Source organism: Coffea eugenioides, chromosome 9, assembly GCF_003713205.1.
Source record: "Coffea eugenioides isolate CCC68of chromosome 9, Ceug_1.0, whole genome shotgun sequence".
NCBI lineage: Eukaryota > Viridiplantae > Streptophyta > Magnoliopsida > Gentianales > Rubiaceae > Coffea > Coffea eugenioides.
The window spans coordinates 26,963,930-26,988,375 of record NC_040043.1 but is presented as its reverse complement, the minus strand read 5'-3'; the positions used below and the strand labels follow the sequence as shown (position 1 = coordinate 26,988,375).

Sequence of the window (24,446 nt, the reverse complement as noted above, 5' to 3'; positions counted from 1 at the left end):
TAAATATAGTAGTGAGGAGGAATTCCAAAGGTTTATAACACCTCCCAAAACAGGCGCTTCACCAGTTTGGAGAAGCCTAAGATTTGGAAATGAAGTGATCAGGAAAGGTTTGAAATGGAGGTTGGGGAATGGCGAACGTATTCGCTTCTGGAAAGATTACTGGGTGGGGAATTCATCTTTAACCGATGATGTGTTGAAAGAGTTGCCAGAGGAAGCGATGGATAGGACGGTTAATCAGTATTGGGATAACACAAGGGGCTGGAATTGGAATGAGTTTTCGGAATACTTGCAGCAGCGGCGCTTGTTAGAAATTAGAGCTTTATGTGTAATTCCGGGAGAGCAGAATGGTGATACAGTGTGCTGGGGATATGAGGCGAATAGGAGGTTCTCAACTCGGTTAGCATATGAGGCGGAATGTTCAGATTCTTCTAGGAGGGAAAGCATGGATTGTGGATGGCATAAAGTTTGGCAACAGAAAGGACATGGTAGATGGAAGTTTTTGTTATGGTTAATTTGACATGGAAGGTTGATCACCAATGCCAAGAAATACAGAAGGCACTTGCATGTCAATGGAAAATGCCCTGTCTGCAAACGAGCGAGAGAATCGATATTGCATGTTCTAAGAGATTGTTCTAGAGTACAAAGGATTTGGAAGAGTCTAGTTCACCCAAACCGATGGGAAGAGTTTATGACCATGGATCATAGGGAATGGTTGGACCAGAATCTGAGAATGGTTAAGGTAGGAGTCCATGATGATATATGCTGGCAATTCATTTTTCAAGAATGGGCGTACTCAGTTTGGAGAACGAGGAACAAGTTTAACATAACAGGAGAGGGGTCAAGGTTGCAGGTCTCGGCTAATCAGATTGTGGCTCGAGCGAGACAGGCACAGATAGCAATACTAAACGAAATGGATACAAATAGGAAAGATTGGCGCTTCATTCACTAGGAGAAACCACCGACGGGTTGGACCAAAGTAAATGTAGATGGGGCGTCAGCAGGCAATCTGAGGGTGGCTGGAGCAGGAGGGGTTATGAGAAATGAGTTTGGTATATGGAAAGGAGCATTTGAGGTGAATTTGGGAGTAGCTTCGAATATAGCAGCGAAGTTATGGGGAATCATCCATGGACTACAGTTGGCCTGGGAAGCAGGACATAAGAGAGTGATTGTAGAAATAGACTTAAAAGTTGCAATTATGCTTCTGGACAAATCACCTGAATTGAGCCCTTACTCTAATTTGCTAAACCAAATTGATCGCTGGAGACACAAGAAATGGAAAGTAAGGATATCGCATATTTGGCGAGAAGGAAATAATAGTGCAAATTGTTTAGCTAAAGATAGCCTCAATAATGAGTCAGGGTTGTATTGTTTATAGAGTCCACCAGATATAGTTCAGAGATGGATGTACTTGGATATCATGGGGGTTACCACCCACCCCCCGTGCTTAGTGTCTATTAGGGGTGTGCATCGAAATCAAAAGCGGTAATTCAGAAGTTTGAAATCGGAAATTTTCAAAATTTTGACTTGAAGTTCCCCGACCGAATTCGATTTCGAAATGGCCAATTCCGATTTCGAATTCGATACCGAATTGAATTCGGAATTCACCGAATTCCTTTTTTTTTGTTTTCGTTTTCAGACTTGGTTCTCACTTTTTATCTTCTCAGCTAACGGTCGTTAAAGGAAGCAATAAAAAGAAGAGAGTAAGCTAAGTCGGAGGCGGAGGAAGGAATAAAAAGAAGAGTAGCCCTGATAAAACCAAAGTACTTGGTGCCATTATGCCTACTGCAGCAGCTCCAACTATCTTCTTGGATGTTGATGGTGAGCTTGCTGGCGTTGCTGGTAGAGGCTGTGGAAGCAGCAGCGGCGGTGATACCCGGCTGGTCCGGACTGGGCGGTGGCAAAACCGGCTGATTTTGCGGGGGATTGGAGGGGGAAGCTGTGGTGTAAGAGGAGATGGAAAGAAAGTCTCTAAGTTCTGAGGAGAAGCAGATTGGGATGAAGATTGAGGGATGGAAGAAAGGATGATGAGCAAGAATGAATAAAGAATTTTTGATGGACAAAGATTTGCGGCCATGAATGTGATGTCTTGAACCAAATTGAACAGAGCTCGAATGAGTTCGAAGGTAGATTTTGGTTATATTTGTGGACCGTGTAGCTTTTTGGTTTAGACGAGGAAGAGGCGGTGGAAGAGTGAGGTGAGTTAAGTTAACAGGTTAGGGTTTTTGCAATATTATGTATCAGATATTAACTTATTATTTCAATTTCAATTTCAATTATTAACTTATTATGTTATATAATATATATTATATATGTATTGTTAAAAAGTAAAAACTATTATATTATATATAAATATTATTATTCGAATTCGATATAAAATTTTCGATTTCGAATTCCCCAATTCGAAATCGGTAATTCCGATTTCAAAAATTATATTTTCGAATTCGACCCGATTTCGACCAATTTGAAATCGGAATTACCGAATTCCATTCCGAATTACCGAAATTCCGAATTCAATTCGAAATCGGTCGGTAAATCGGAATTTTTCGAATTTGCACACCCCTAGTGTCTATGTATTGAGCTGGTTAGCTCTCCGTGGTAAAAAAAATCATCCGATTCTTCATTTTTTTTTAAAACCCCAGCCTAATTGGTCGTATCGACTCCGACAAAATCGCAAGTTAGTTTGGGTTTTAAAACACTGGTCTAAGGTGCATGCCTCCAAACCATAATTATCAAAACAGACTTTCCTGACAACATTTTAACACATCGGCATATTAATTGGGGGTGCTAAATTTCAGGGTCTTTGTAAGTTTGACTTGCACTAAGCTTATCAAGTCATTTTTTCATGACAATGTTAAGTCATTTTATTTGAGTTAATTTCATTTTACACCCTTCAACTATAGCTTGATCGTCACTTTAGTTCATAAATTCAAATTGAGACACTTTAGTTCCTAAACTATACATTGAGTCTCGTTTTAATCAACAAACTCTAAATTTGAATACTTTAGTTACTTTTGTTCCTAAATTCCTTTCTTTACTCTAATTTTGAATTTTCTTTTTTGGATTATAGTTGCTTCTCACTTGACCAATACACCATTATTTTTGGGAATTCTGTTAATGATTGTATTGAAGTGAGACAAGTTTTATAGTTTAGGGACAAGATCAAAGTAAAAATTCGAATATAGTTGAAGAGTGCAAAATGAAAACCTTTTTATTTTGAACCTCAAGTTGTTCTCTTTCTTCGTTTTTTGAACAAACATTTTTTTCTTCCATCTAAAATTATATCAAGGTTGATATCTTGAAATTTACAATCAAAATATGCTCCAATACACTAACTATCATGGAATTTCATAAATTAATGAAAAGCAAATCAACAATGAGCAGAATTGTACACCTCGTATAAATTGATCCTTTAAATATAGCATTTTTTTTTTCTATTTAGTGTTCTAAGAATACGTAATAAACACTAAAAAAATGTAATTGACCCACTATAGAACTCCGGAAACATCACCACTCCTTAAATTTCGTAAACTTTAACCTAAAAAATATAAGCTATTTTAGATAAAGTAACCAGACTACTCGAGCTTCCGTTTGTTTTGTACTCTCAGGGCATGGAATAGATTAACCCTTAATGTAAATAACATTTTTTGATTAAAGACTACTTTCATTTTATGTAAGTTGCTTTTGAAAAGTTAAAAGATAAATTAGGTAAATATTTTGACTCCTAAGAATGTTGCTCTTTGTCAAAGACGATAAAATTTTGAAGATTGAAGCAAGACATATATTATTAGAGGGGTTATATAAAGCTAAAATAATTGATTTGACGAGAAATAAACTAACGAGTAGATATAGTTACACAATTGGAAATCCTTCAAAGTTTGAGACATCTAATTGCCAATCAACAATAAAGCAATATTATTAGATAATACAAATATAATGGCTGTCTTTAATTTCACATTGACATTAATTTATATGTTGGTGATGTCAAATTTTCAGCATCTCAAGAATATGGTCAACCCACAATGTCATTATGACATACAATGACAATTAGACATTTTAATTGTGCTTTTAATTCGTCCACTGACTGGTTTCCTCCTCCGGTTGCAAAAATTTAAAACTTGTAACACATAATATTTAATCATATGACACTCATCAAAAGCACTAGTTCCAATTATGTAGAATTACAAGTTTAATATGCAATTTGATAAGTTTGAAATAAATTCATATAGTAAAGAAATAAACATTGTACTTAAACCAAGCAAAGTATTGAAAAGATAATTTGATTTTTGAGCATCCTATGATTTTTTTTTTGCTTCACAAATTTTCCTTTATCATTCAGTAATTTAGAAGGCATCTTATTCAATTGGTTTACGGGTTTTCTCAATTTTTGTTTAAAGAGGGTTAGAAAGAAAAATAAAAATTTTTAAAATCTACAATGAAAATTTTGCAAAAAATAAATAAATAAGCAAGGGCTCATAAGTTTGGAACTTAAACGTGGAAATTACTAGATGGCTGACATAGATGTGGAGGTGTTACTATCCGTTTATAAGATTTGGTATATATTCGTATAAATAGTTATATTTTTATAAGATTTGATATATATGAACAAAATTAATATGTATAACAAGATAGGATTAGACTCATCTCCGGTAGAGTAAGCCTCCAGTTTCCCACAATACATTTCTGTATATGGGGGACGTGTATTGGATTTTAATCAATGGTTTTAAAACACTAGGCCTAAACCAGATTTAATTAGAAGACAGACTCCAACAAACTCTATCAACCATTACAGCACCTGCCTGTAGTCCAAGCTGAAGTCAATAAAAATGGCACTATTGTGCATATACAACATGAGGCTTATTGAGTTTTTAACTACAGTATCTTGGGACGTAGAGGTACTAGTTTCAAATTCTCTTCTTCCTCCTTACTTCTTAAATCCCACCCTTCTCTTATTGGAAAAAAAAGAAAAACACTACAATATCCTTAGGGATAATTTCACAAACCTCTCTTGAGGTTTATGACAATTTCACTCCGCTCCCCTTAGGTTTTACAAATTACACTGGCCTCTCTTGTCACAATAAAATGACTATAATGACCTTCACTTAATAAATAATTCACAGTATAATGAAATAAGATTAAAAAAAAAGAATAAAGAAACCTGACTTCTTTAGCTATTCTGTTTATAAGTTACAACCAACGACGATTTTCTCTCACTTGCTATTACTCCGTTCTCATCCATTAACCCCTTCCTCCTATAATTCGCTCTCAAATTACCATAAACCATTGCCTATAACTGCAGCCAATCATACCACAAGAGATCCCTCAAGCTCTACTATATATTCCGATTCCTCCTTTCTTCTATTTGGAATTTGTCAAATCACAAGTTTAGTTAAGGGATTAGATTTGATGGTTGAAGTAAAATCCGATTTCATGGTCAAACTAAAAGGAGATGAAGACGCACACAATAATAATGGAACAAATAATGCAATCATTGACCAAAAGAGGAAGAGGGACTGAAATTGGTAAATTTGCTAATTTGTCTATCATCCATCTAAAAAACTTTTTAAGATGTTAATAAGTACATTTATATTTCTTTTTATGCTTGACAATTGTTGGTTATGATTTCACTATGGAGATAGAGTTTCTTCTCTATATTTAAGATGTTAATATGTTTGGAAATTTGATGGTAGGCTAGATTATTTTGTTTTCAGAAGGTGTGAGCATTGGGTTTTGAAGTTTCGGGTGTGATTAGTTGCAAATAGAATTTTGGTTTTTGGCAAAATGAATTTCTTGAAAATATCTATAGTTATAATGATGCCTTCCTTCTCTTAAACTTGATTAATCCTATCCATGCCTAAATTTCCCCTAAAGATTTTCTTCAAGGCCATAATGTGGCTCATGTAACAGGAGTTGAACCACTTATATGGAACCAAACCATGACATCCTATGTTGAAATTATGCAAACACAAGGGACAGTTGATTGTAAGTTTGACCATTCCATGGAACCATATGGTGAGAATATTTTTAAAGGATGGGAACGAATCTTCAAAATTGAATGCATGCTTTGGAAGAAGCAATTTTACGACTATGATGATGGAAATGTTTGGGTTTAGAATTTGGAATTAGACTATTTGTTAGGTTAGTTTGTTAGTATAGTGGGTTTGGTTGAAATGTGGAAGAAAGCAATTGGCAAAATAATTTTTGTTTTATTTTTGTACGAAAAAGGTAGTTTAGGATTTTTGAGAAAAATATAGTTTTTTGGGCATATATTATTATATAAATAGTAAAAGTAAGGGCTCTCTACAATTGTCAAAAACCTCAGGGGAGGTTTTTGAAATTATCCCATATCCTTATGGCTATCTGATTCTTTTAATTTTAACCAATATATACATTCAACATTATATTTTGGCTACTCAATTGAATAGCTTAAGTTTGGTACACTTTAGTGTCATACGGACAATTTGATAATATACTCAAGCTCGACTTTGATTAACATCAATAACCGGTCGGGCTTGATGAAGCACAAGTTCAAGCCCTATAAAGTCTAAATTTGAGCTTGAGCAAAAGACCACTGATACTTTATAGGGAGCTAGGAGGATAATACCGCGCGATGTGCGGTGTAACTTTTAGACTTGCCCAAAAATGTCCAATTATTCAAATTTAGATAATAAGCATGAAAAGTTATATAAAGGTGCACCAAAATCTTTAGGATTAGGTTTTTGTAATTTTATTAAGCAGCGAAAATAAGCCATAATTTTAACTTAGTGACTAAGTGACGAAAAGTCATTTTTTGCTTTACCTACTAATTGAATAGGATTGGCAATGTCATAAATTTCAAAGTAATATATACCATGTAACGTCATCTTGCATCGACTAACTGTATTTGCCATGATTTGATGTGCATAAAAAATGTGCCACTCATGAACAAATTCAAGAGGAAGCTCAACTTTTTGAGAGCAATACTCAAATATGTCGGATAAGAAGCCTATTTAATTGTAAAATATAGAAACGACCACATAATAGCAAGAGAAATAGGATTCAACACGATAAAGATGACTACATAATAGCAAGAGATACAGGATTCAACATAATATGGACTAAAGATCTACATATAACTGATAAGAGAAACAAGCCATTATCTCGTGTCTAAAATCTTATTACGACAATGAAAGAGTTTTGAAAAACCAAATCAAATAATTACACAATGAAAATATTGCAGATGCAAGATATGTTTTACGTCAACAACATACAACAAATTTAACATCTTTTTTTCTTTTTCTTTTTCCTTTTTTTTTTGCATAAAAGAAACTTTAAAATAACATATAATCCTATCCACATACAAAAGAGATTTCCAAAATGCAGTCTCTATAGACCCATAATGAAAACTCTGTCAATGAAGTTTTCCCCGGCTGCAGCTTCATGTGGTGATGCAGATGCAAAACCAAGAAAGTCAAAACCAAGCTTTGGACACAAAAATTCACAATGAAAATCAATAGATAAAAATAGACCAATCCAGCAAGCCATCTCTAAGCCTAAGGTAAAGCCAAGGGGCAGATTTCTGAGAGGCACTGACAAATCTAAACTGCATCCGGAGTCTTTTCAAACATCGGGTTTTCCAGATTATCATATTCTACTTGAGTATATTATTTGCGGAATGCTCAAAAAGATCATTCCAATATTATACAGAAATCTATATAAGTTGCCATCTAAACTGGATATGTTAAATGCAGATCTTGTCAAACATCCAGGATTTCTTGACGACATGAGCAATTTTCTTCCTCTTAAGTAAATTATTGCAGAATGTTCAAAATGTTTATTGTAATCTTACAATCCAAAATTCTTTAACAAATCTAAGTCATTATATAATTGATGAATTCTTTTACACAAGTTTCAGCTATTTAAATTTTTCAAATTCACCAGAATGGATGTAAAAGGGTTGAAGAATAAGGGTTCTCCGGTATAGGTTTCAAAAAATGACATATTTCCATTCAGAATTTGTCTTGATAGTACTTCATTTGGTACAATAAAGGATGCCAATAGAATATTCCAATTTAATGCGTATGGTCCTAATCATCAAATATAATGAACTACAAGTCATAACTTAGGAAATCATGATCGTAGAACTATTGTTCTTGCATGTCTTGATCATCGTCAGCTCAGGTGCAATTACCATAATCCTCAAGAGCAACAAAACTGAACCATTACCATAATCCAGGCTAGTTACTTGGAATTCTACAGATTACAATTTAACGCCACTAATTGCATGAGATAATTTAAGAATCCCAATGAGGATCTTATTTCGATTTATGCGATTATCCTTAAGCTATCTGAGGCACAAAAAGAAAAAAGAGAAATCTTCCAAAATACTATTTACCCATCCATATTTTGACAAAACTTAATCACAAAAAATTATAGTGAAAACAACAAAAGTCAAAATACACTTATTTACTGTTATAAGCATAGTCTCTCGATCTGATTTGTATAAAAACATAACCTTTTTCAAGTTCTCCTTCCAAATTATCACCATTGACATCTCACATATAAATAAGCAATTCATAAATCCAAACAAAAAAAAAACCCAGACCTTAAATCAACTAAAAGCAATAAGAATTGCAACTATCTCCCACTATTCGTTAATTTTGACAACCAATCAGCTATAGTACAGAAACAAGAATCCCAAATATTACCATTTTACAACCCATGTACTTACCAGCAAGTAATCAATTCAAAAAACCCATCAAAACCCAGAAGTAAAATCCACCAAAAACCATAAATATCTGAGAATGAACAAAATTCATATAATAAAGGTACAACCTTGGTCCTTGACATACTCAGCAAAGGTGTTGCAGTCTAAGCAGAGAGCCAGATCAGTTAATCCCAGACTCTCACACTCTTTGGTGCTAAATTGCATTTGCACATGAGCAGACCCACCAGTAACAAAACCCAATGTATGGTCATTTCCTGCTACAGAAGTAGGATTAGGATTAGATGTACCCCAATAATAACATATTCATATAAAGAAAAGAACCTTTAAAGTTGCTTAGAAGAAAGAAGAATCCACAAAAAAAAATGGCGATAACAGAAACAAGAGAAGAAATCTATTGAGAGTATAAAAGCTAGTCTTACCAACAGAAATCAATCAATAAAAATAATGTCACTGATGAAATTTCCCCAAAGGGAACAAAACATTATACATATATGTGGAAGCAAATTCTAGAGAAGTTCCTATGCATTATTTTCCAATTTTTCTTTTTTTAAAAAAAAATGCAATATTGGGTCCAACATCAAATGTCAATTGTGTGACGCACAGGAATACTATTTTCTGAACATAATTTTTCCAGTCAAAGATCGAGCCAAGTTTTTTTAGTAATTTAAAAGAGGAAAGATGGTATCTACATAGTAGATTAAATGGATTTTGCTTTTGAAACTCCATTTATGTAATTCATATAACTATGTATCTCATGAATCATGAACTGATCAAAACATCTTCAAGGAAGTTAGTCATAATAATGATTTCACTTTGCACGTTAAAACCACAAAACCAGAAAAATCGACTATGAAATAAAGATTTCATCATACAGCTTCCCAAATCTTGACATTACGAAGAATACCAAGTAGTTTATATAACAGATTCATTATGTTTGCCAGCCAAGGGAAAAAAAGAAGATACAGAAGAAAAAGATACTCGTATCTAATTTTCTTTGACAAACACAATAAAACCCAAAACACAAAACACTGGAAGAAATTTGCTCATTCTTCCAATCACTTTTACCTTTATCCTTTCTCTGACAACAACCTCAATAAACAAAAATAGGCTAAATTAGGTGAGAGAAACCATTTATAGAAAAAGACATTGGTTTATAGTATAAATAGTAGAACACAAATAAATATTACCAGCTTTAACTACTTCTTAGAGATGTCAACTTCAAGTTTTCATATTCCTTCCTGTAACAACAACCAATAATATACTTGGAAAAGTAGCACCAAAAGAACAAAAAAAAAAGGAAAAAAAATCATCCATCAAATCCTAAACCAGGCGTGGAAGAGGGAAAAATTAAATCAGATTGATGCAGCAAACTTACATTTTCACTCACCAGTTGTTTTTCACAAGTGGCCATTTTTACTCCGAACTCCAGAAGAAATCCAAGACAAAAACGAAAAATGGAACAATAAATCACCAAATAGATACAAAAAAGAAAGTAAATAAATATCTAAAAGCTAGCTAATCATCAATTATTCATCATCTCAGACCATATTAAAAGTTTTTCTTCTGATTAAAAATAAAAAATCAATGATAAAACAGAAATGAAACAGAGACATTAATCATGGAAAGAAAGGGGAAGAAAAGTACCATATATCTGCATTCTAGAAATTCACATCAGATAGTGGAGATGAAATATTGACCTTCCCCGTCCTTACTGTTTCACAAAAGGACACGACAGAGATGAGAAAAAAAAAAGATTTGCTGCTTTTAGCCAATGAAATAGAAATATCAGGAAAATGATAGGAAAACAGAAAAAATTAGCCCTAACTACTCGAGGGAGGGAGGAAGATGAAGAAGAACAAGAGGGAGAACTGGGAGAAACCGGGAGTGGAAGGGGAAGAAGATTACCAGCCCTTTTCTGTCTCGAGCCCATCGTCCATCAAATCCTAAGCAACCACTCTGCAGAAGGAAAAATCCGGACCCTCCAATTGAGATTACAATCTCTTCCAAGTACAATCAAATGCCAGAAATTGAGGGGAGACCTCTGGGTCTCATAAAAAAAATGGAGTTTTGTCCAGAGGACAAAAGCAAAGAAAAGCTCTTGACATCGATTGATGCTGCTATGTTTTGAAAGACAGAGAAAGAAGAAAGAAGAGAAGCTGCCGTCGGTTTACCAGGGGAAAGAAAAGACCCGCAATATATGGTTAATAAGCATTTCCACATCATCAGGACCAGCCAATCTTCACGCACCACGTGGGTGTTTAATGGTTAATATATATCAATTGCAAAAAATTGATAATTAATTGTGCTTTAAAAACAAAGTGTTCAATAATTGTAAAAAGTTGGTAATTTAAATTTTGGCTAAAAGAGGACATTTTCTTAATAAAATTTGAAAAGAAAAAAGGTAATTAAATGAGATTTTTGGACAAATTTTTTTTTTTTGTTAATAATTGCAAAAAAGTTATGAAGTAAATACGATTTGTTGGGTAAAAAAAAAATGTCAATAAAAAAAGCGTGATTAATTAGTTATTAATAATTAATTAATAGCTAGTAATAACGAACACAGGTAAAGCAATAATTACAATAAAATAATAATAATTAATAGCCGTGATTTATTCAGCAACCAAAAGAAAGCACTGATAATTGTACAACGGATGGACAACATAATAAAAATAAGACAGGCATTATTCAGCCAAGGTACAATAACCTGTCAACAAAAGGAGGTTGATGACAAGTAATGCGAAACGGTGGATGAAGAAATCGAGAAAGTACGGATTTAAACTAAACAAATAAAATTTGTCCATAATTAATTGCAAAGAATTGGTAATTAAAGCATGTTAATTTATAAGATTAGTTAATTATGAGTCAATTAATTATTAAGATGGCCAAAAGCAAAGAAGAAAAGACTAACGAGAAACGTTTTTCTCAAGCGGAGCAATGTAGACATATTAATTGATTAACAATTAACAGCAACAATTTGGTAATTAATTGCGATTCTCTATGCAACAAAAAAGTAACAATACTAATTAATTAATTAGCAATTACTAATTGTTAAAAAGGGCAACCAAATATGATTTGATTGGCAACAAAAAAAAAAGAGACTAATTTTTGGCTAATAACTACATACAACTGATAATTCAATGCGATTTGTTAGGTAAAAAAAATATAATAATAATTATAAAGTCGGTAATTAAATGCGATTTGTCCGACTAAAAAACGTGAAACCAGAAGTTAATTAATCAAAAATGGATTGAAAAAAAGTTGATGAGTAAACCTAATTTGTTGGGCAACCCCAAAAAAAAAAGAGGACATTTTCTTAAAAGAATGTGGGAAAAAAGGTAACCAAATGAGATTTTTTTGGACAACCAAAAAAAATTTTTTTTTGTTAATAATTGCAAAAAAGTTATGAATTAAATGCGATTTATTGGATAAAAAAAGTGACAATAAAAAAATGACATCATTAATTAGTTACTAACAACGAATTAGTAAGTAACTAATAATAATGAATACAATTAAAGTAATAATTACAATAAAAGATAACAATTAATAATTGCGATTTAGCCGGCAACGTGAGACCAAGTTTTATCGGAACACTCCCCAGCAAACAACAAACAAAGAAACAAAAGCAATTGATAGGCGTCCAAGCAAACGAAAAGGCAGACGTCCAATTGGCAAACGGGCTGGACGACCATCAATTAAGAATTCCCACGGGCCGGATGACCACCAATCAACCAATGAAAGCGAGCCACGTCAGCAATTGAAGCTCAATTGAAAACAAGGGCATTCCCCAATAGACTAGATATGTTAATAAGATAAACATTTTACATGAATAAGTATTAAAAAGATGAATAATATGTTTACTTAAGGGTCAATTAAGTTTAGTAAGCTTTCCAACGTGATACTTTTTCACTCAAGGTTAACTTTTTTTTTTTTTTTTTTTTCCCAGAAACGATGCTCAAGGTTAACTTGAATGCTTCAAACTTAATGCAATCTCCACGTAAAATCGAGTTGAGTCAAGTCGAGTTTTAAATTTCACTTATATTTCTACCACGTCTATCTTAATTTTTGAATTTTTGGATACACACTGACATGTCAATAGAGTAGGTTATATCTACATACAACATGGATCCATTATATTTTTAATGCCTTCTATTTACATTTTTTAAGACCCAAACCTTAGTCGGGACCAAGTCCTACAATATAATTATATGGATCCATTATATAATGCCTTCTATTTAAATTTTTTAAGACCCAAACCTTAGTCGGGACCAAGTCCTACAATATAATTATAAACCTCATCAAGGTATGGATCTTTACTATCCAAACCAACCCCTGCTAAAACCTAATTAGAATATAGACACATACTGCAAATATTTATCTATGTTACCGTATCAATTAGCAAGTCCAACCTAATTACATCTTATCATGGCCTATTGGTTACCTACATCTATAAGGATTTGAGTATTGTCTTTTTCCATTAAATCCATCAGGGTTTGAATCTATCTAATACATTTAACAAGTTAAATCAATGTTTGATGGTTCCAAACCTAACCTATTACCATGCCTAGACACATTAAACCCTTGTGAAGAACTATATATTGTTTCTCTCGTTTTTTCCCACTCTTCCCCAGAACTCTTTGATTTTTGAGGAAAGCATCATTGTTCTTTCTTCTATTATTTTCTTTTTGTCTCGGATGTACAGAGAGGGAGGAGATGGTTGTCTGGGTATGGGACAAACAACAGGAAACCCTGCAAATGAAAACAACTGAAATGGACAAAAAGGTTTGACACGGTAGTGCAAAAGGTTTTAGTCTGGGGCTCACCTCAGACCAACATCTCCTTCACCATCCCACAATGCCAAAGAAAAAAGACAGCGCAAAGGTAAAAGAGAAGAATCTTGGTCTGCTAGTCAAATGATTCCTGAACATGGGTCATGTATTATTTGCTTTTTTAACATTTGCAATTATAATCCTTACTACAATTTATGTTTCACATAGCTGAGTAACTCGCAAACAATCATTGCTTGGAACCTTCAGATATAACCACACCATAATACACAAATCTAGTAGAAGATGAATAACCATCTAAAAGAACGTGCAATCCCAACAAAAATAACTTTGAAAGGACCCTCAGATGTCAAGATGATGACGACGCTGAGATGCCAGCAACCCCTGTGTATTAAAGAACAAGCTACATGAGCAAAAATGATGCTGGTTAATGGATGCAAAAGTATGTTTTCTTCCTGAATAACTGAAGACGTCAAATTAGTAACTTATACATGTCTCTGTTATGGAAGACAATTTGAAGACCGTAAAACAAAGGCAATAGTTTTGAAGTAAGAAGAATAGAACCGACTTCCATGCACATCATATACATGAACCAAGTGGAATATTTATGGCTAACATCCATAAGACAGAGAAGCCAGCAGCCAAAAGGAATTAGTCATTAACGAGACAGAAATTTCAATTATTTCTAGGCTCTGCAAAAGCAAACCATAATTTAGTTGCGTGCAATAAAATCCCAATGTACCATTGTACAACTAGGAAATGAAACAAGACCTTGCAATTGAAATTTTTATATCAATAATCCAATAATAGAAATGCATTGAGTTACAAACCATCATTCAGTTCCTCCTTTGCTTCATCCCCGGTTTTCCACACTATATCCTTCAACCCAGTTGAAAGGTTCTTGTAGAACTGCATATAAATAAAAAAGAGCAAAATAAGTAGCTGCAAACAAGCAAATGACATATATAAAATCCTTCAGAGCAATTTTCTGTGCAGAACTAAAGACCACATAGTTCACACATAGGAGATAATTCTATGCCAAGTCTACATGGCATTGACATCTTGAAAAGCACTTCGCTTTTCTGTTTTGTCATCTTAAAGCCACTTAAATAAGCACGTGTATGTGCTTGTGTGCCTGCATATACATATAAATTATCAATCAGTGGTACATGGAGGCCGTTACATTTACTTCAAGTCGCAGATGCTGCTTATTTTTGTGAACCTAACCTTGTGAAATTCCAAAGTATCTCCTCCAGCCTTGCGAAGCTCAACCATGAAGAGTGAAGGAGCCACCTCATATATCTGTGATTAAAAAATTATAACCAGTGCTCAATATATTGTGTCAAAAGGAATCACTAAGAAAAAGGTGCTCTAGATCCACAAAGAAACCTCTGTTGCAACAGATAAATGGCCTCATATATCTGTGATTAAAAAATTATAACCAGAGCTCAATATTTTGTGTCAAAAGGAATCACTAAGAAAAAGGTGCTCTAGATCCACAAAGAAACCTCTGTCGCAACAGATAAATGGCCCTTGCGTCCTGTCTTCTCTGCTTGGAGCTTCATCTGACAAAATAACAAAATTTGATAAAAAATGCAAGTTGAACCAGAACTACAGGTCATCATCATGTCAAAAAAAATGACTTTAAAGAGCATATCCAAATCGCTTAAAACATGATCCAATCACTGAGCCATTGGTTTCTACACAGATATATCAACACAATCTGTAAAAGCTGGTAGGTGCCACAAGGACTGAAACTAGCATCAGCAATTGATACAAATTTATTCAGCATTGGCCGACTGACAATTAAAGGCTAACAGAGGGCATTCAGGTGAAGACCAGAAAGCAATATTAATTACCTTGTAGTTATTTTTCTTCACTCCAAATCCCAGAGGAACAGCAGCTTCCTCAATTTTTGAAATTATTTCATTAGCAGGACGCTTAGATGTGAATCTCGTTTCCCGTTTAACAAACCCCTAGTCATGAAAGAAGCATCAGCACACATTTTGAGACAATTTAAGGGCAAGAAAAAAATACAAAGACATAGCAATTTGTTATATAATAGTGTAAGAACTACCACTAATTTAACTTTCTCTGATCTTGAATGGATAAAGAAAGGAGCACCAGTTAATTAACTGACTTATATAATATTTGTGAAATATTCAAGCGCATTACACAAAAGCGCCAAGACCCAATAACTTATGCAGAATAAGTGTTACATTTACAAATGATTCGTTAGAAGGAAAGGAAAATTTTCAATAACTAACCACTATTTGGAGAAATGGTTTTCAAATTCATAAAACAAAAGTAGTGGCTACTTTTTGGCATACAAATCAGAAGATTATATGGATTTCCATTGCATCACATTTGTTGTGACATCACTATAATTTGGAACATACCATATGTTTTTCAAAAAGAGAACTAAGGTTGAGACCCTGAGATGTTGAGATAAGCTCAAAGGCATTCATAGTTAATGGAGTAGTTGGATGTTCTTCCCGTCTCTCCACAACAAGGTTTTGGGACTCCTGAAAAATCAAAAAGCATCACATAAACAGTTCCTTTTGGTACCATCACAATACTCCATGTCATAGTCAATTGGAGCCTAGAAGAGATGAAAAAAGCAATTTTAAACACAAATACATACTGCAGATTCATCAAAAACAGAATCCACATCATCGAGACTAACTTCCTCTTGTTCAAAAACAGGTGGTTGATATCCTTTCTTGAACCAATCGTTCTCAATGAGCTCAGCAATTGTAATACGCTGTTCAATATTCAAAAAACGGCAAATGACACAGTCATACCTGCCTTCTATAGATTATAGGCAGGGTATAGTTTAATTTTCTAATTACGCCACAGAGAGAGAGAGAGAGAGAGGGGGGGCAGGGGCATATATACTGGCAATGCTAAATAAGAGACAAGGTTCGCATACCGTTTGGGGATTAGGGTCCAGAATTCTCTTGACCAGCCTTTTCGCACTCGAAGAGAACCATGGAGGACATGTGAATTCAGCCTTAAAGATCTGCAATTGAGGAAAAACTGAATAAAGATGTGCACCAACACAATAGTCAACAAAGCAAACAGCACAAAATAACTCTATAATAACTCTGGAATTATATGGACCCAACAATAAAAGGCTGAAATCATCAAATGGAGAAGCTGACAGAAGGAAAATCATGCATGATTAAATTCTTCATATTTAAAAAGAATCTTCATCAGTCTCCTTTGCATCATGTCTCTTTCATCATCTAAATAGTGTTCAATCTCACCATTTTTCTTTTTCATCACATAGAACACAATTCACAAACATAGACAAAAAATCTGATACAGTAAAAGGAACGAAAGACCAATAAGCTTATGAGCAAAAGATCCTTTGGTGCATAATAATAGGTTAAAAAAAAAAGTTGAACAAGGTACACATCCTAATTTATGGTGTAAAGCAACAGAATCCCTAATATTTGATGCAGTTATGGAAATGGAGATCATCATTCTTCATTTAGACAAAATGTAGAGGTACACTTCAGATGCCTGCCCCCTTTTTTTTTGGGGGGGGTTTGGGGGGGGGGTGTTGGATGCAAGAAAAAAACCTGAGAATTACTTTTAATGCAAGGACTTACAGAAGTATGGAGAGGAAACATAGACATTAATTACAATTCCAAAATTTGAACCATGGCAGGATACTGAAGACGACATGCAAGCAAACTAGATATTTTACCAGTCCATGGTCAATGATCAAAGGATTCTTGATAAAGAAAATAGCATTTGTCATATTCCACATAACATAGAGAAAAAAAAGCTGCCTCAAGAACACAACACAACGAAAGCATGAACCTCCAAGACTATGTTATTAAAATGCTGTTAAAAGGATGGATAACGTCAAATTGCATTTCAAATAGATGGCAGGGCAAACCTTTTTATACAATGACAAGAGATTTGATTCTTCAAAAGGCAGGTAGCCAGCCATAAGGACAAAAAGAATTACGCCACAAGACCACAAATCTGCTTTAGCACCATCATAACCTTTATTGTTGATCACCTGGGTAGGTAAAAACTGAAGAATAAGAACTGAAGCAATTACTATAATAACAAGCTAAATTGAGTAGAACAAACTATTAATCATGTACCTCGGGAGCAACATAATTTGGTGTTCCACATGTTGTATGTAGTAAACCATCTTCCTGAACAAATACATCAAGAAAATGTTGGAATTCTCTTATGCAGCACAGGCTGTAGAAACTTTGGCATAGTTATTCATAGACTATGATACAGTATGCTAATCATTTTGAGATAGATTGAGAACAGACAAGCATGTGTGATAATATTCTTCTCAAATTTAAAACAGAATTGTCATACTCGAACTTGCTGAGGCAGTGCACTTAATCCAAAATCTGAGACTTTAAGAACTCCATTTGCATCCAGCAACAAGTTTTCTGGCTGAGTTACAGATAACGCTAAGGTCATAACAAATTTGCTCATCATTGCAACAACAGGCCAAGTAAGTGGCTCATCTATTTTAGGATAGACTTAATGGTCAACCAATTTTATTACCTTGAGGTCCCTATGACATACACCTCTGCTGTGACAATAATCTACAGCATTAATTAGCTGCTGAAAATACTTTCTTGCTTCATCTTCTTTAAGCCTACCTTTAGTAGCCTGGTTTCAAAATGAGCAAATTATTAGCCCGTTTATCCAAAGGACGTATTGTGATTGTAACAAGAAGAAAAACCTGAAGTAACAACATTCTTACAATTTTGTCAAAGAGTTCACCACCTGTGACAAATTCAAGCACAATATATATCTTGGTCTTGCTCGCCATGACCTAAACAGGAGTTTAAATGCTAACAAGCGAAGAAAGCAATCTTGAAAGAGAAACTCACAAATTCAATGAGAAGTGAGATGTGTTAATAAGAAAATAGCTTGGAGAGTATGCAAATCAGAAGAACCAACAGGTCAATCAGAATCAAATAAACAGAATATAAATTTATACTGTCTAAGACTAGATACATGCAAAAGCTATGAAACCAACTCAAGTAACAATTCAAGCAATTTTTGATGTCTAACCTCAAACATGCGGATGACATTTGGATGCCTGATTAACTTCATAGTTGATATTTCACGTTTAATCTGCAAAGGACAATCAGAATTACAACATAAATGAAAGTATTTGAATTAGTTGAGTTGGAATACGCTTCACATGAAAGCTATGACAACCCAACAACACATATACAATAATTCTTCAAAATGTTAATAGGTTTTCCAACAATTAAAAATATCTAGGCCTCCATGAAGAGTTTGTGACAGATGCATTGAACATAGAACTGAATCCATAGTACCAAATTTCTACTGTTATCTGTCCCAGCACAACTCTTTACAGGACTACATGGTCAGAAGAAGTACTCACAATCAACAGGTAAAAGCAGTTAGCCAGGGTTTTCATCACAGGCAAGCTGGAGTAGCCTCTGATAAGCCAAAAAATAAAGGGACCGCTGAAAAAATATTAGTACTAAAAACTACAAGCAAAAATGTTCCACTTATCCTTGCTTCTAGTAATTGCTACTACTGCACACTAAGCTGAAGAAAGAACAACTTCATCAAGCAGCCTTTCACACAAAAAAAAAAACCATATAAACTTTATTAGTTTACCTACTTGACAGCCAATATAAACATTTCACATCAGTTTAAGACATTAATCAAACACGACAAGGAGAAAAAAAAAACAAAAAAGAAACCAAGAAACCTACTGGGAGTTTTATTTTAAAAAGTCAACCCCTTCTTTATTTTTCCATACAGACGGAGAAATGCAGAATCAAACGAAAAAAAGCAAACCAACCCATATCAGTCAGTGATCAAAACCAAGAATTCTCAAAAGTCATGTGTTCATCATTCAATAATATAGTGAATTACACAAAAACTAATAACTAAAAGGTACCTGACCGATCATTTTGTGTTTGAGAATCTTCTCTTTGTCGAGAATCTTGATGGCCACATTCTCACCCGTCTCTATATTTCTTGCAAACTTCACCTTAGCAAAAGTCCCCTCCCCTAATGTTTTTCCCAGCTCGTACCTTCCTACTCTTGTCTTCGAAGCACCGAACCCACCGCTACCTCCGCTTGATCTTGATGATGCCATCTTCATATTCGCAAATCCCACCTTTTTTTTTAACAAATGAATCTCTATTTCTCTTTTAACCAAAAATATTTCTGCCTGAGCCTCAGCCGCCCCAAGAGCGATCAACGTCCCCTTCTTGTACAAATCCCATCCATTTTACAGCTTTTCCTTTGTGGGCTCTCTCTGAAATTATCGATTTTCCCCTATGCAGTACAAAATATATTGATTTAATTATCAAATTTCTAAATCCCTCTTCTTCTTGCAAGGCTGCCAAACCTGAGACTTCTCCACATTCATATTCCAAATTAAATCTGTTACCCGACTCGTTTCACCACTAGATGGAATAGAAAAACACTCAGATCAGTCAGTTTCGAAGAATTTTAGTAGGGGTGGAGAAAACGACGACTGTCTAAACGCCATAAATGCTCCTGGTCACAAGTTAAAAAAATGAAAATTACTCTAAACGTCCTCCTAAAAAGGAAAGATTCAGAAGCTTTTTAGATTTTAGATACTGGTACTACTAATATTTTCCTGGGATTTTCTTGGTTTGTGGCATTTATGTCGGGGATTCAAGATTTGGAAGCAGAAAAGTCGATGAAACAGGGGAAAGTTCAACTACTAATTAGTAGTCGTTTTTAATTGGTAAACTAATAAGGGCGATTTTTGGTCAATTATGAACGAGGAGTACAAGGAAGCAGGAAAGCAATGATCCCGACAGAAATTAATGGGCCGCAAGCTTCCATGAACTTATTAGGATTGACGGAGACTTCTGGGCTGGGCACGCGTCGGTTATCCGACTTGAACGTGATTTGGTTGTCTACTTTATCGGATCATAATTTTTTGGATTCTAGTCCGCTCCGTTTGTCTCTGAATACCCGATTCTCGGGTATTCGAATAAAAGGGACGGGTCATAGGGTACCCATCCCTATAATTCTTGTTTACCAGTCCAAGAAAAAAATACATTACTAATAATTATTTTTCAAGCACAACAAATTTTCAAGAAGCTACAATCTCGAAACTGTTTCAACAAGCTCAAAAAGATTTCAACAACAAAATTTCAATTAAAAACACAAATTAAAACATTGAACATCAATACAAAAGGTTCGTCCTTCTACAACACATTAAGGAGAATGATCCACACTTGGGCTTATAGTTGTAGTTGCTGTATTATCTCCCATACTTGACATCTGAAAAATTAAAAAAACTTTAACTACTATACATCTGAAAACAAGAACAGATATTACACCTTAAACAAGAAAAACTGATTGTTCAAAATATAGCAATTCGTTGCATTTTCTGGTTACTTAAGTTTAAGGAAAAATGAGGTACCTTATGTCAGTGATTGGTTTTTACATGTTTCTTGATTGGTTAAACAACTGTGGTCCATTACACTTATTCCAACAAACACTTAAAGCAAAAAGTAACACTTAAGCAAAGCGTCAGTAACCTTTGTCAACTTTGTCCATTTTGCTTTGGATAATTGAGAAGTCTGATTTTCTCAACTACGAGATTTCAGAATCAAAATGCAGGATAAATATAATGGTGCAGGGGAATGTTATGACGAAATGCATAGGAGAGGATTCTGACTGCTTTTGTCTACTTTATACGTTTTGCTTCGTTCAATTAAAGAGGATGAAAGTGATCCTTCTCTTGTTTTGGATAATTGAGGAGCACTTTGGGCATATTTAGGGAAGTTTGAGACATTATAACCCTTGATTTAATTAAATTGTCAAATCGTGCTTTAACTTATAGATAATTGACGCATTAAAGCTTAATAGGAGGCTCAAATAACAGTTTTAGTCAATATATGTTAACATATGATTTTGCATTATACAAGAATAGCTATGTATTATTGATAAATAGTATTAGAAATAAAAAAAATATACAAATGAATCAATCTCAGAACTACATTTTAAACCCACAAAAGATTTAAACTCAAGCCCAAACTTTCATATCGAGTTAGACGGTTTGAAAGCTAGGTTTGCTTGGATTTGTTTATAACCCTATTAGTGGATTCAGGCATAAAAAATATTGCAGTAGGATTCATGCATTATCTTCCAGATATCAAAAAAAAAAAAAAAACTGGTGGGATTCACTTACTAGGTTGAGGGCTTGCTTTGAAGGTTCGGCGTTCAATTGAGGGTCCGGCGTTTTGCAACTTCTGCTTGAGGGTTTGCTTTGAGGAGCACCAGCAAATACAAAATGGGTTGTGATTCTCTTATGATTCCAAGACAACTGTATATTTGTAGCATGAAGTGGTGAAAATTGAACAGAAATTTGGAATTGTCGTGACGAAAATTGAAGAGAACGAGAGGAGATATTATTGTGAGTGTGAAGACGGAAGACAAAGAGAAACTAAAGACTGAATATCGATGGACTTAGGGCTTTAGGGTTAATAACTTAAGGAAATTATAAAATTGGCCCTATATTTTCTAATATTTATATAATATACCCTGGGTCGAGTACCAGCAGGTTTTTATTTGTATGACCCGTATCTGTATTCGAATTTTACAGGTACCCGACCCTCATCTGCTTTGCTGATAGAAATCGGATCGGATATCCTAATTTTCGACATGGGGCGGATCGGATTGGTCGAGTTTTCGGGTTGACGGGTTTTTTTGCCCTCCCCTACTGAGAGCCCGTGGGTGAGCCCAATGCAAGTAGTTCCAAAGAAGGCAGAAATCACAGTAGAAGCTAATAATAATAGGGAGCTTGTACCAGTTCGCAAACCTACAAGATGGCGCTAATGCATTTATTATTGAAAGCTGAATGTCATTACAAAAAAGGATCATTATTTTCTTCCTTTTATAGATCAGATGATTGAAAGATTGGCTTGTCGTGCTCATGATTATTTTTTGGATGACTTTTCAGGGTATTTTTAGATTGCGATAGCACCAGAGGATTAGGAGAAAACAACTTTTACTTATCCGTTTGGTACCTTCGCATACAGGAGGATGCCCTTCGGATTATGCAATACTCTTGCAACTTTTCAGAGGTGTATGATAAGTATTTTCTCTAAATATGTGGAGAAAATAATAAAAAATTTTATGGATGACTTTAGTGTCTATAATGATAGTTTTGATGAGTGTGACGACCCCACCTCCCCCTAGAGCGTACCCCATGGTTTAGCAGACCGCCTGCTCAACTCTCGCTAGACTCACTCACTCACTTTAAATAAAATAGTTCACAACCTCAAGCGTAAATGGAATAACAGTTCCCAAGTTTGGAATGTACATGTACATTCATTTCTATTCCAAACATTCATACAATCCCAAATATAACAAAAGATGTGAATTCCAGATACATTCAACCCTAACCGAGCACTAGCGCGAGTACAATCGCAAAAATTTCAAAAACTAGACTATGCTAGCTTGTACCAGCCTCACGTTCTCGCTCATACCCCCTATAAGGAAAACAAATTTAACGGAATATAATGAGCCAAAACTCAGTGAGGTTCCAAAACTTCATGCAGACCTAAATAGCAAGTTGGCCATATGTAAAACTTGAACTCTTAAAATGAGCGAGTGTAAAAGTTCATAAAAAGAAACAATAACATGACAAGTAATAATCATTGTAAAGTATAAGGATACAGATGGCTCTCAAGAGCCAAATTCCCACTGCTTCACCACAACTTGATCAAGTAGTAGTTGACACTCTGTCAACTTTCAAGTAAAATAACCAGTCCAGTAGTGCCCCACTTAACGCCAATCTCCGTCGACCATTCAATCCCCTTACCGGCCCGAATATCAAGATAAACATGTGTGGTAATACTCGAGCATACCGATTAGTCGAGGAGATAACACTCCACTCGACAAAACAAGATGCCCATAGTTCGTTATTCAATCGACCAAACCCTTGCCGGCTCGACTCAATTAACTAGCCAATGGGGTTTGGGTCCCCAAGAAGTGAGTATAGTCGATGAGATAACGTCTCCAATCGACTTAATCAAGATAAAATACGGAGCGAGAATGAGAGGCACCTCCCACTCGGATTAGGTGTGGTACATGCTGCCGCTCAGTACTTACAAGTCAAGCACAAGTACAAACACAAGTATAGGTCAAGCAACAAGGGGAGGACGAGTGCGAATAAGGGCACACTCGCCTAGACCTGAACAAGTCACAAATAATACTTAACATGTCGCATTTCCACGCATTTCAAGTATTTCAAACCAATATACAGGTAACATGCAAATCAAGTTACTTGTACATGCATGAATGAGATATCAAGTGTTTAGTTGTGTTAGGTCAAGTGCGATAAAATACACACTCACCTATGAATATCCAAGCAGGTGTTTAGTAAATTTCTAGCAATAATGAGCAGGGAACATGCAGTTGTTATACTCACCAACGATTTATTACTTTTCAAAACCACGTTCAAGGTCAACTCCCTGGTTGGAGTCTAAATCTGCGATAAAATATCATTCAAGAGTTTGAAATCAACTAAGGTTCGAAACTTAGGAGTTTCGCTTAAAGAAAATCAAGTAAATGAAACTTGTTTAAGTAGTATTCATGTTACTTATCAAACTCTAGAAAATTTATGCTCGCTCTTTTAGTGTTGATAAAGAAGCAATTAAAACTTTTGAATTCGCACTTGGTATGAAAGATTGAGAAAATCGTAGTTATAAGGGTCGCTACTTTCACCTTTTAAAAGGGTACGAGTTTTGGCAAAATTTCAGTTTATATACCTCTACTAACGGAAACTTGAATACCATAGACAATCCAAATTCGCTTCGACCTCAAATCGTTGTTCAAGTTTCAAGTTCACTCGTTTATTCTTCGAGCGAAAATTTGGGCAGCATTTCTCCTATTTCTTACTTTTTCCATCCAAGTTTAACTTGGATTCACAA

The 24,446-nt window shown here is 34.7% G+C and overlaps 1 protein-coding gene and 1 long non-coding RNA gene across 14 annotated transcripts; both read right to left on the bottom strand.

Moving 5' to 3' along the window:
* Positions 1 to 6,633: 6,633 nt before the first annotated feature.
* LOC113782685 lies at positions 6,634 to 10,862 on the bottom strand. 4 transcript variants are annotated; one of them, XR_003469834.1, is made up of 6 exons: positions 10,610 to 10,862; positions 10,349 to 10,415; positions 10,080 to 10,127; positions 9,892 to 9,942; positions 8,812 to 8,958; positions 6,634 to 7,412 (listed from the first exon to the last, which is right to left on the bottom strand). It is a non-coding gene; the product is annotated as an uncharacterized LOC113782685 (long non-coding RNA). The 4 variants fall into 4 exon arrangements; XR_003469835.1 differs by having other exon boundaries at positions 6,634 to 7,406; XR_003469833.1 differs by lacking the exon at positions 6,634 to 7,412 and having other exon boundaries at positions 8,583 to 8,961.
* Positions 10,863 to 13,604: 2,742 nt separating this feature from the next.
* Positions 13,605 to 20,299, bottom strand: LOC113782999 (CBL-interacting serine/threonine-protein kinase 23). Of its 10 annotated transcripts, none has more exons than XR_003469876.1 (16): positions 19,421 to 20,299; positions 18,553 to 18,615; positions 18,239 to 18,310; positions 18,037 to 18,144; positions 17,842 to 17,922; positions 17,613 to 17,666; positions 17,399 to 17,524; positions 16,421 to 16,510; positions 16,133 to 16,252; positions 15,888 to 16,013; positions 15,348 to 15,464; positions 14,997 to 15,053; positions 14,878 to 14,909; positions 14,716 to 14,790; positions 14,319 to 14,397; positions 13,605 to 13,872 (listed from the first exon to the last, which is right to left on the bottom strand). XR_003469876.1 is itself a non-coding variant. In XM_027328991.1 (15 exons), exons 1-15 carry the CDS (start codon positions 19,625 to 19,627, stop codon positions 13,838 to 13,840), a joined length of 1,410 nt encoding a protein of 469 aa, XP_027184792.1. In that variant the 5' UTR covers positions 19,628 to 20,299; the 3' UTR covers positions 13,605 to 13,837. The 10 variants fall into 10 exon arrangements, 8 of the variants coding, with proteins under 8 accessions (XP_027184792.1, XP_027184799.1, XP_027184793.1 ...); XR_003469877.1 differs by lacking the exon at positions 13,605 to 13,872 and adding an exon at positions 13,879 to 14,180; XM_027328991.1 differs by lacking the exon at positions 14,878 to 14,909.
* Between the last annotated feature and the right edge of the window lie 4,147 nt (positions 20,300 to 24,446).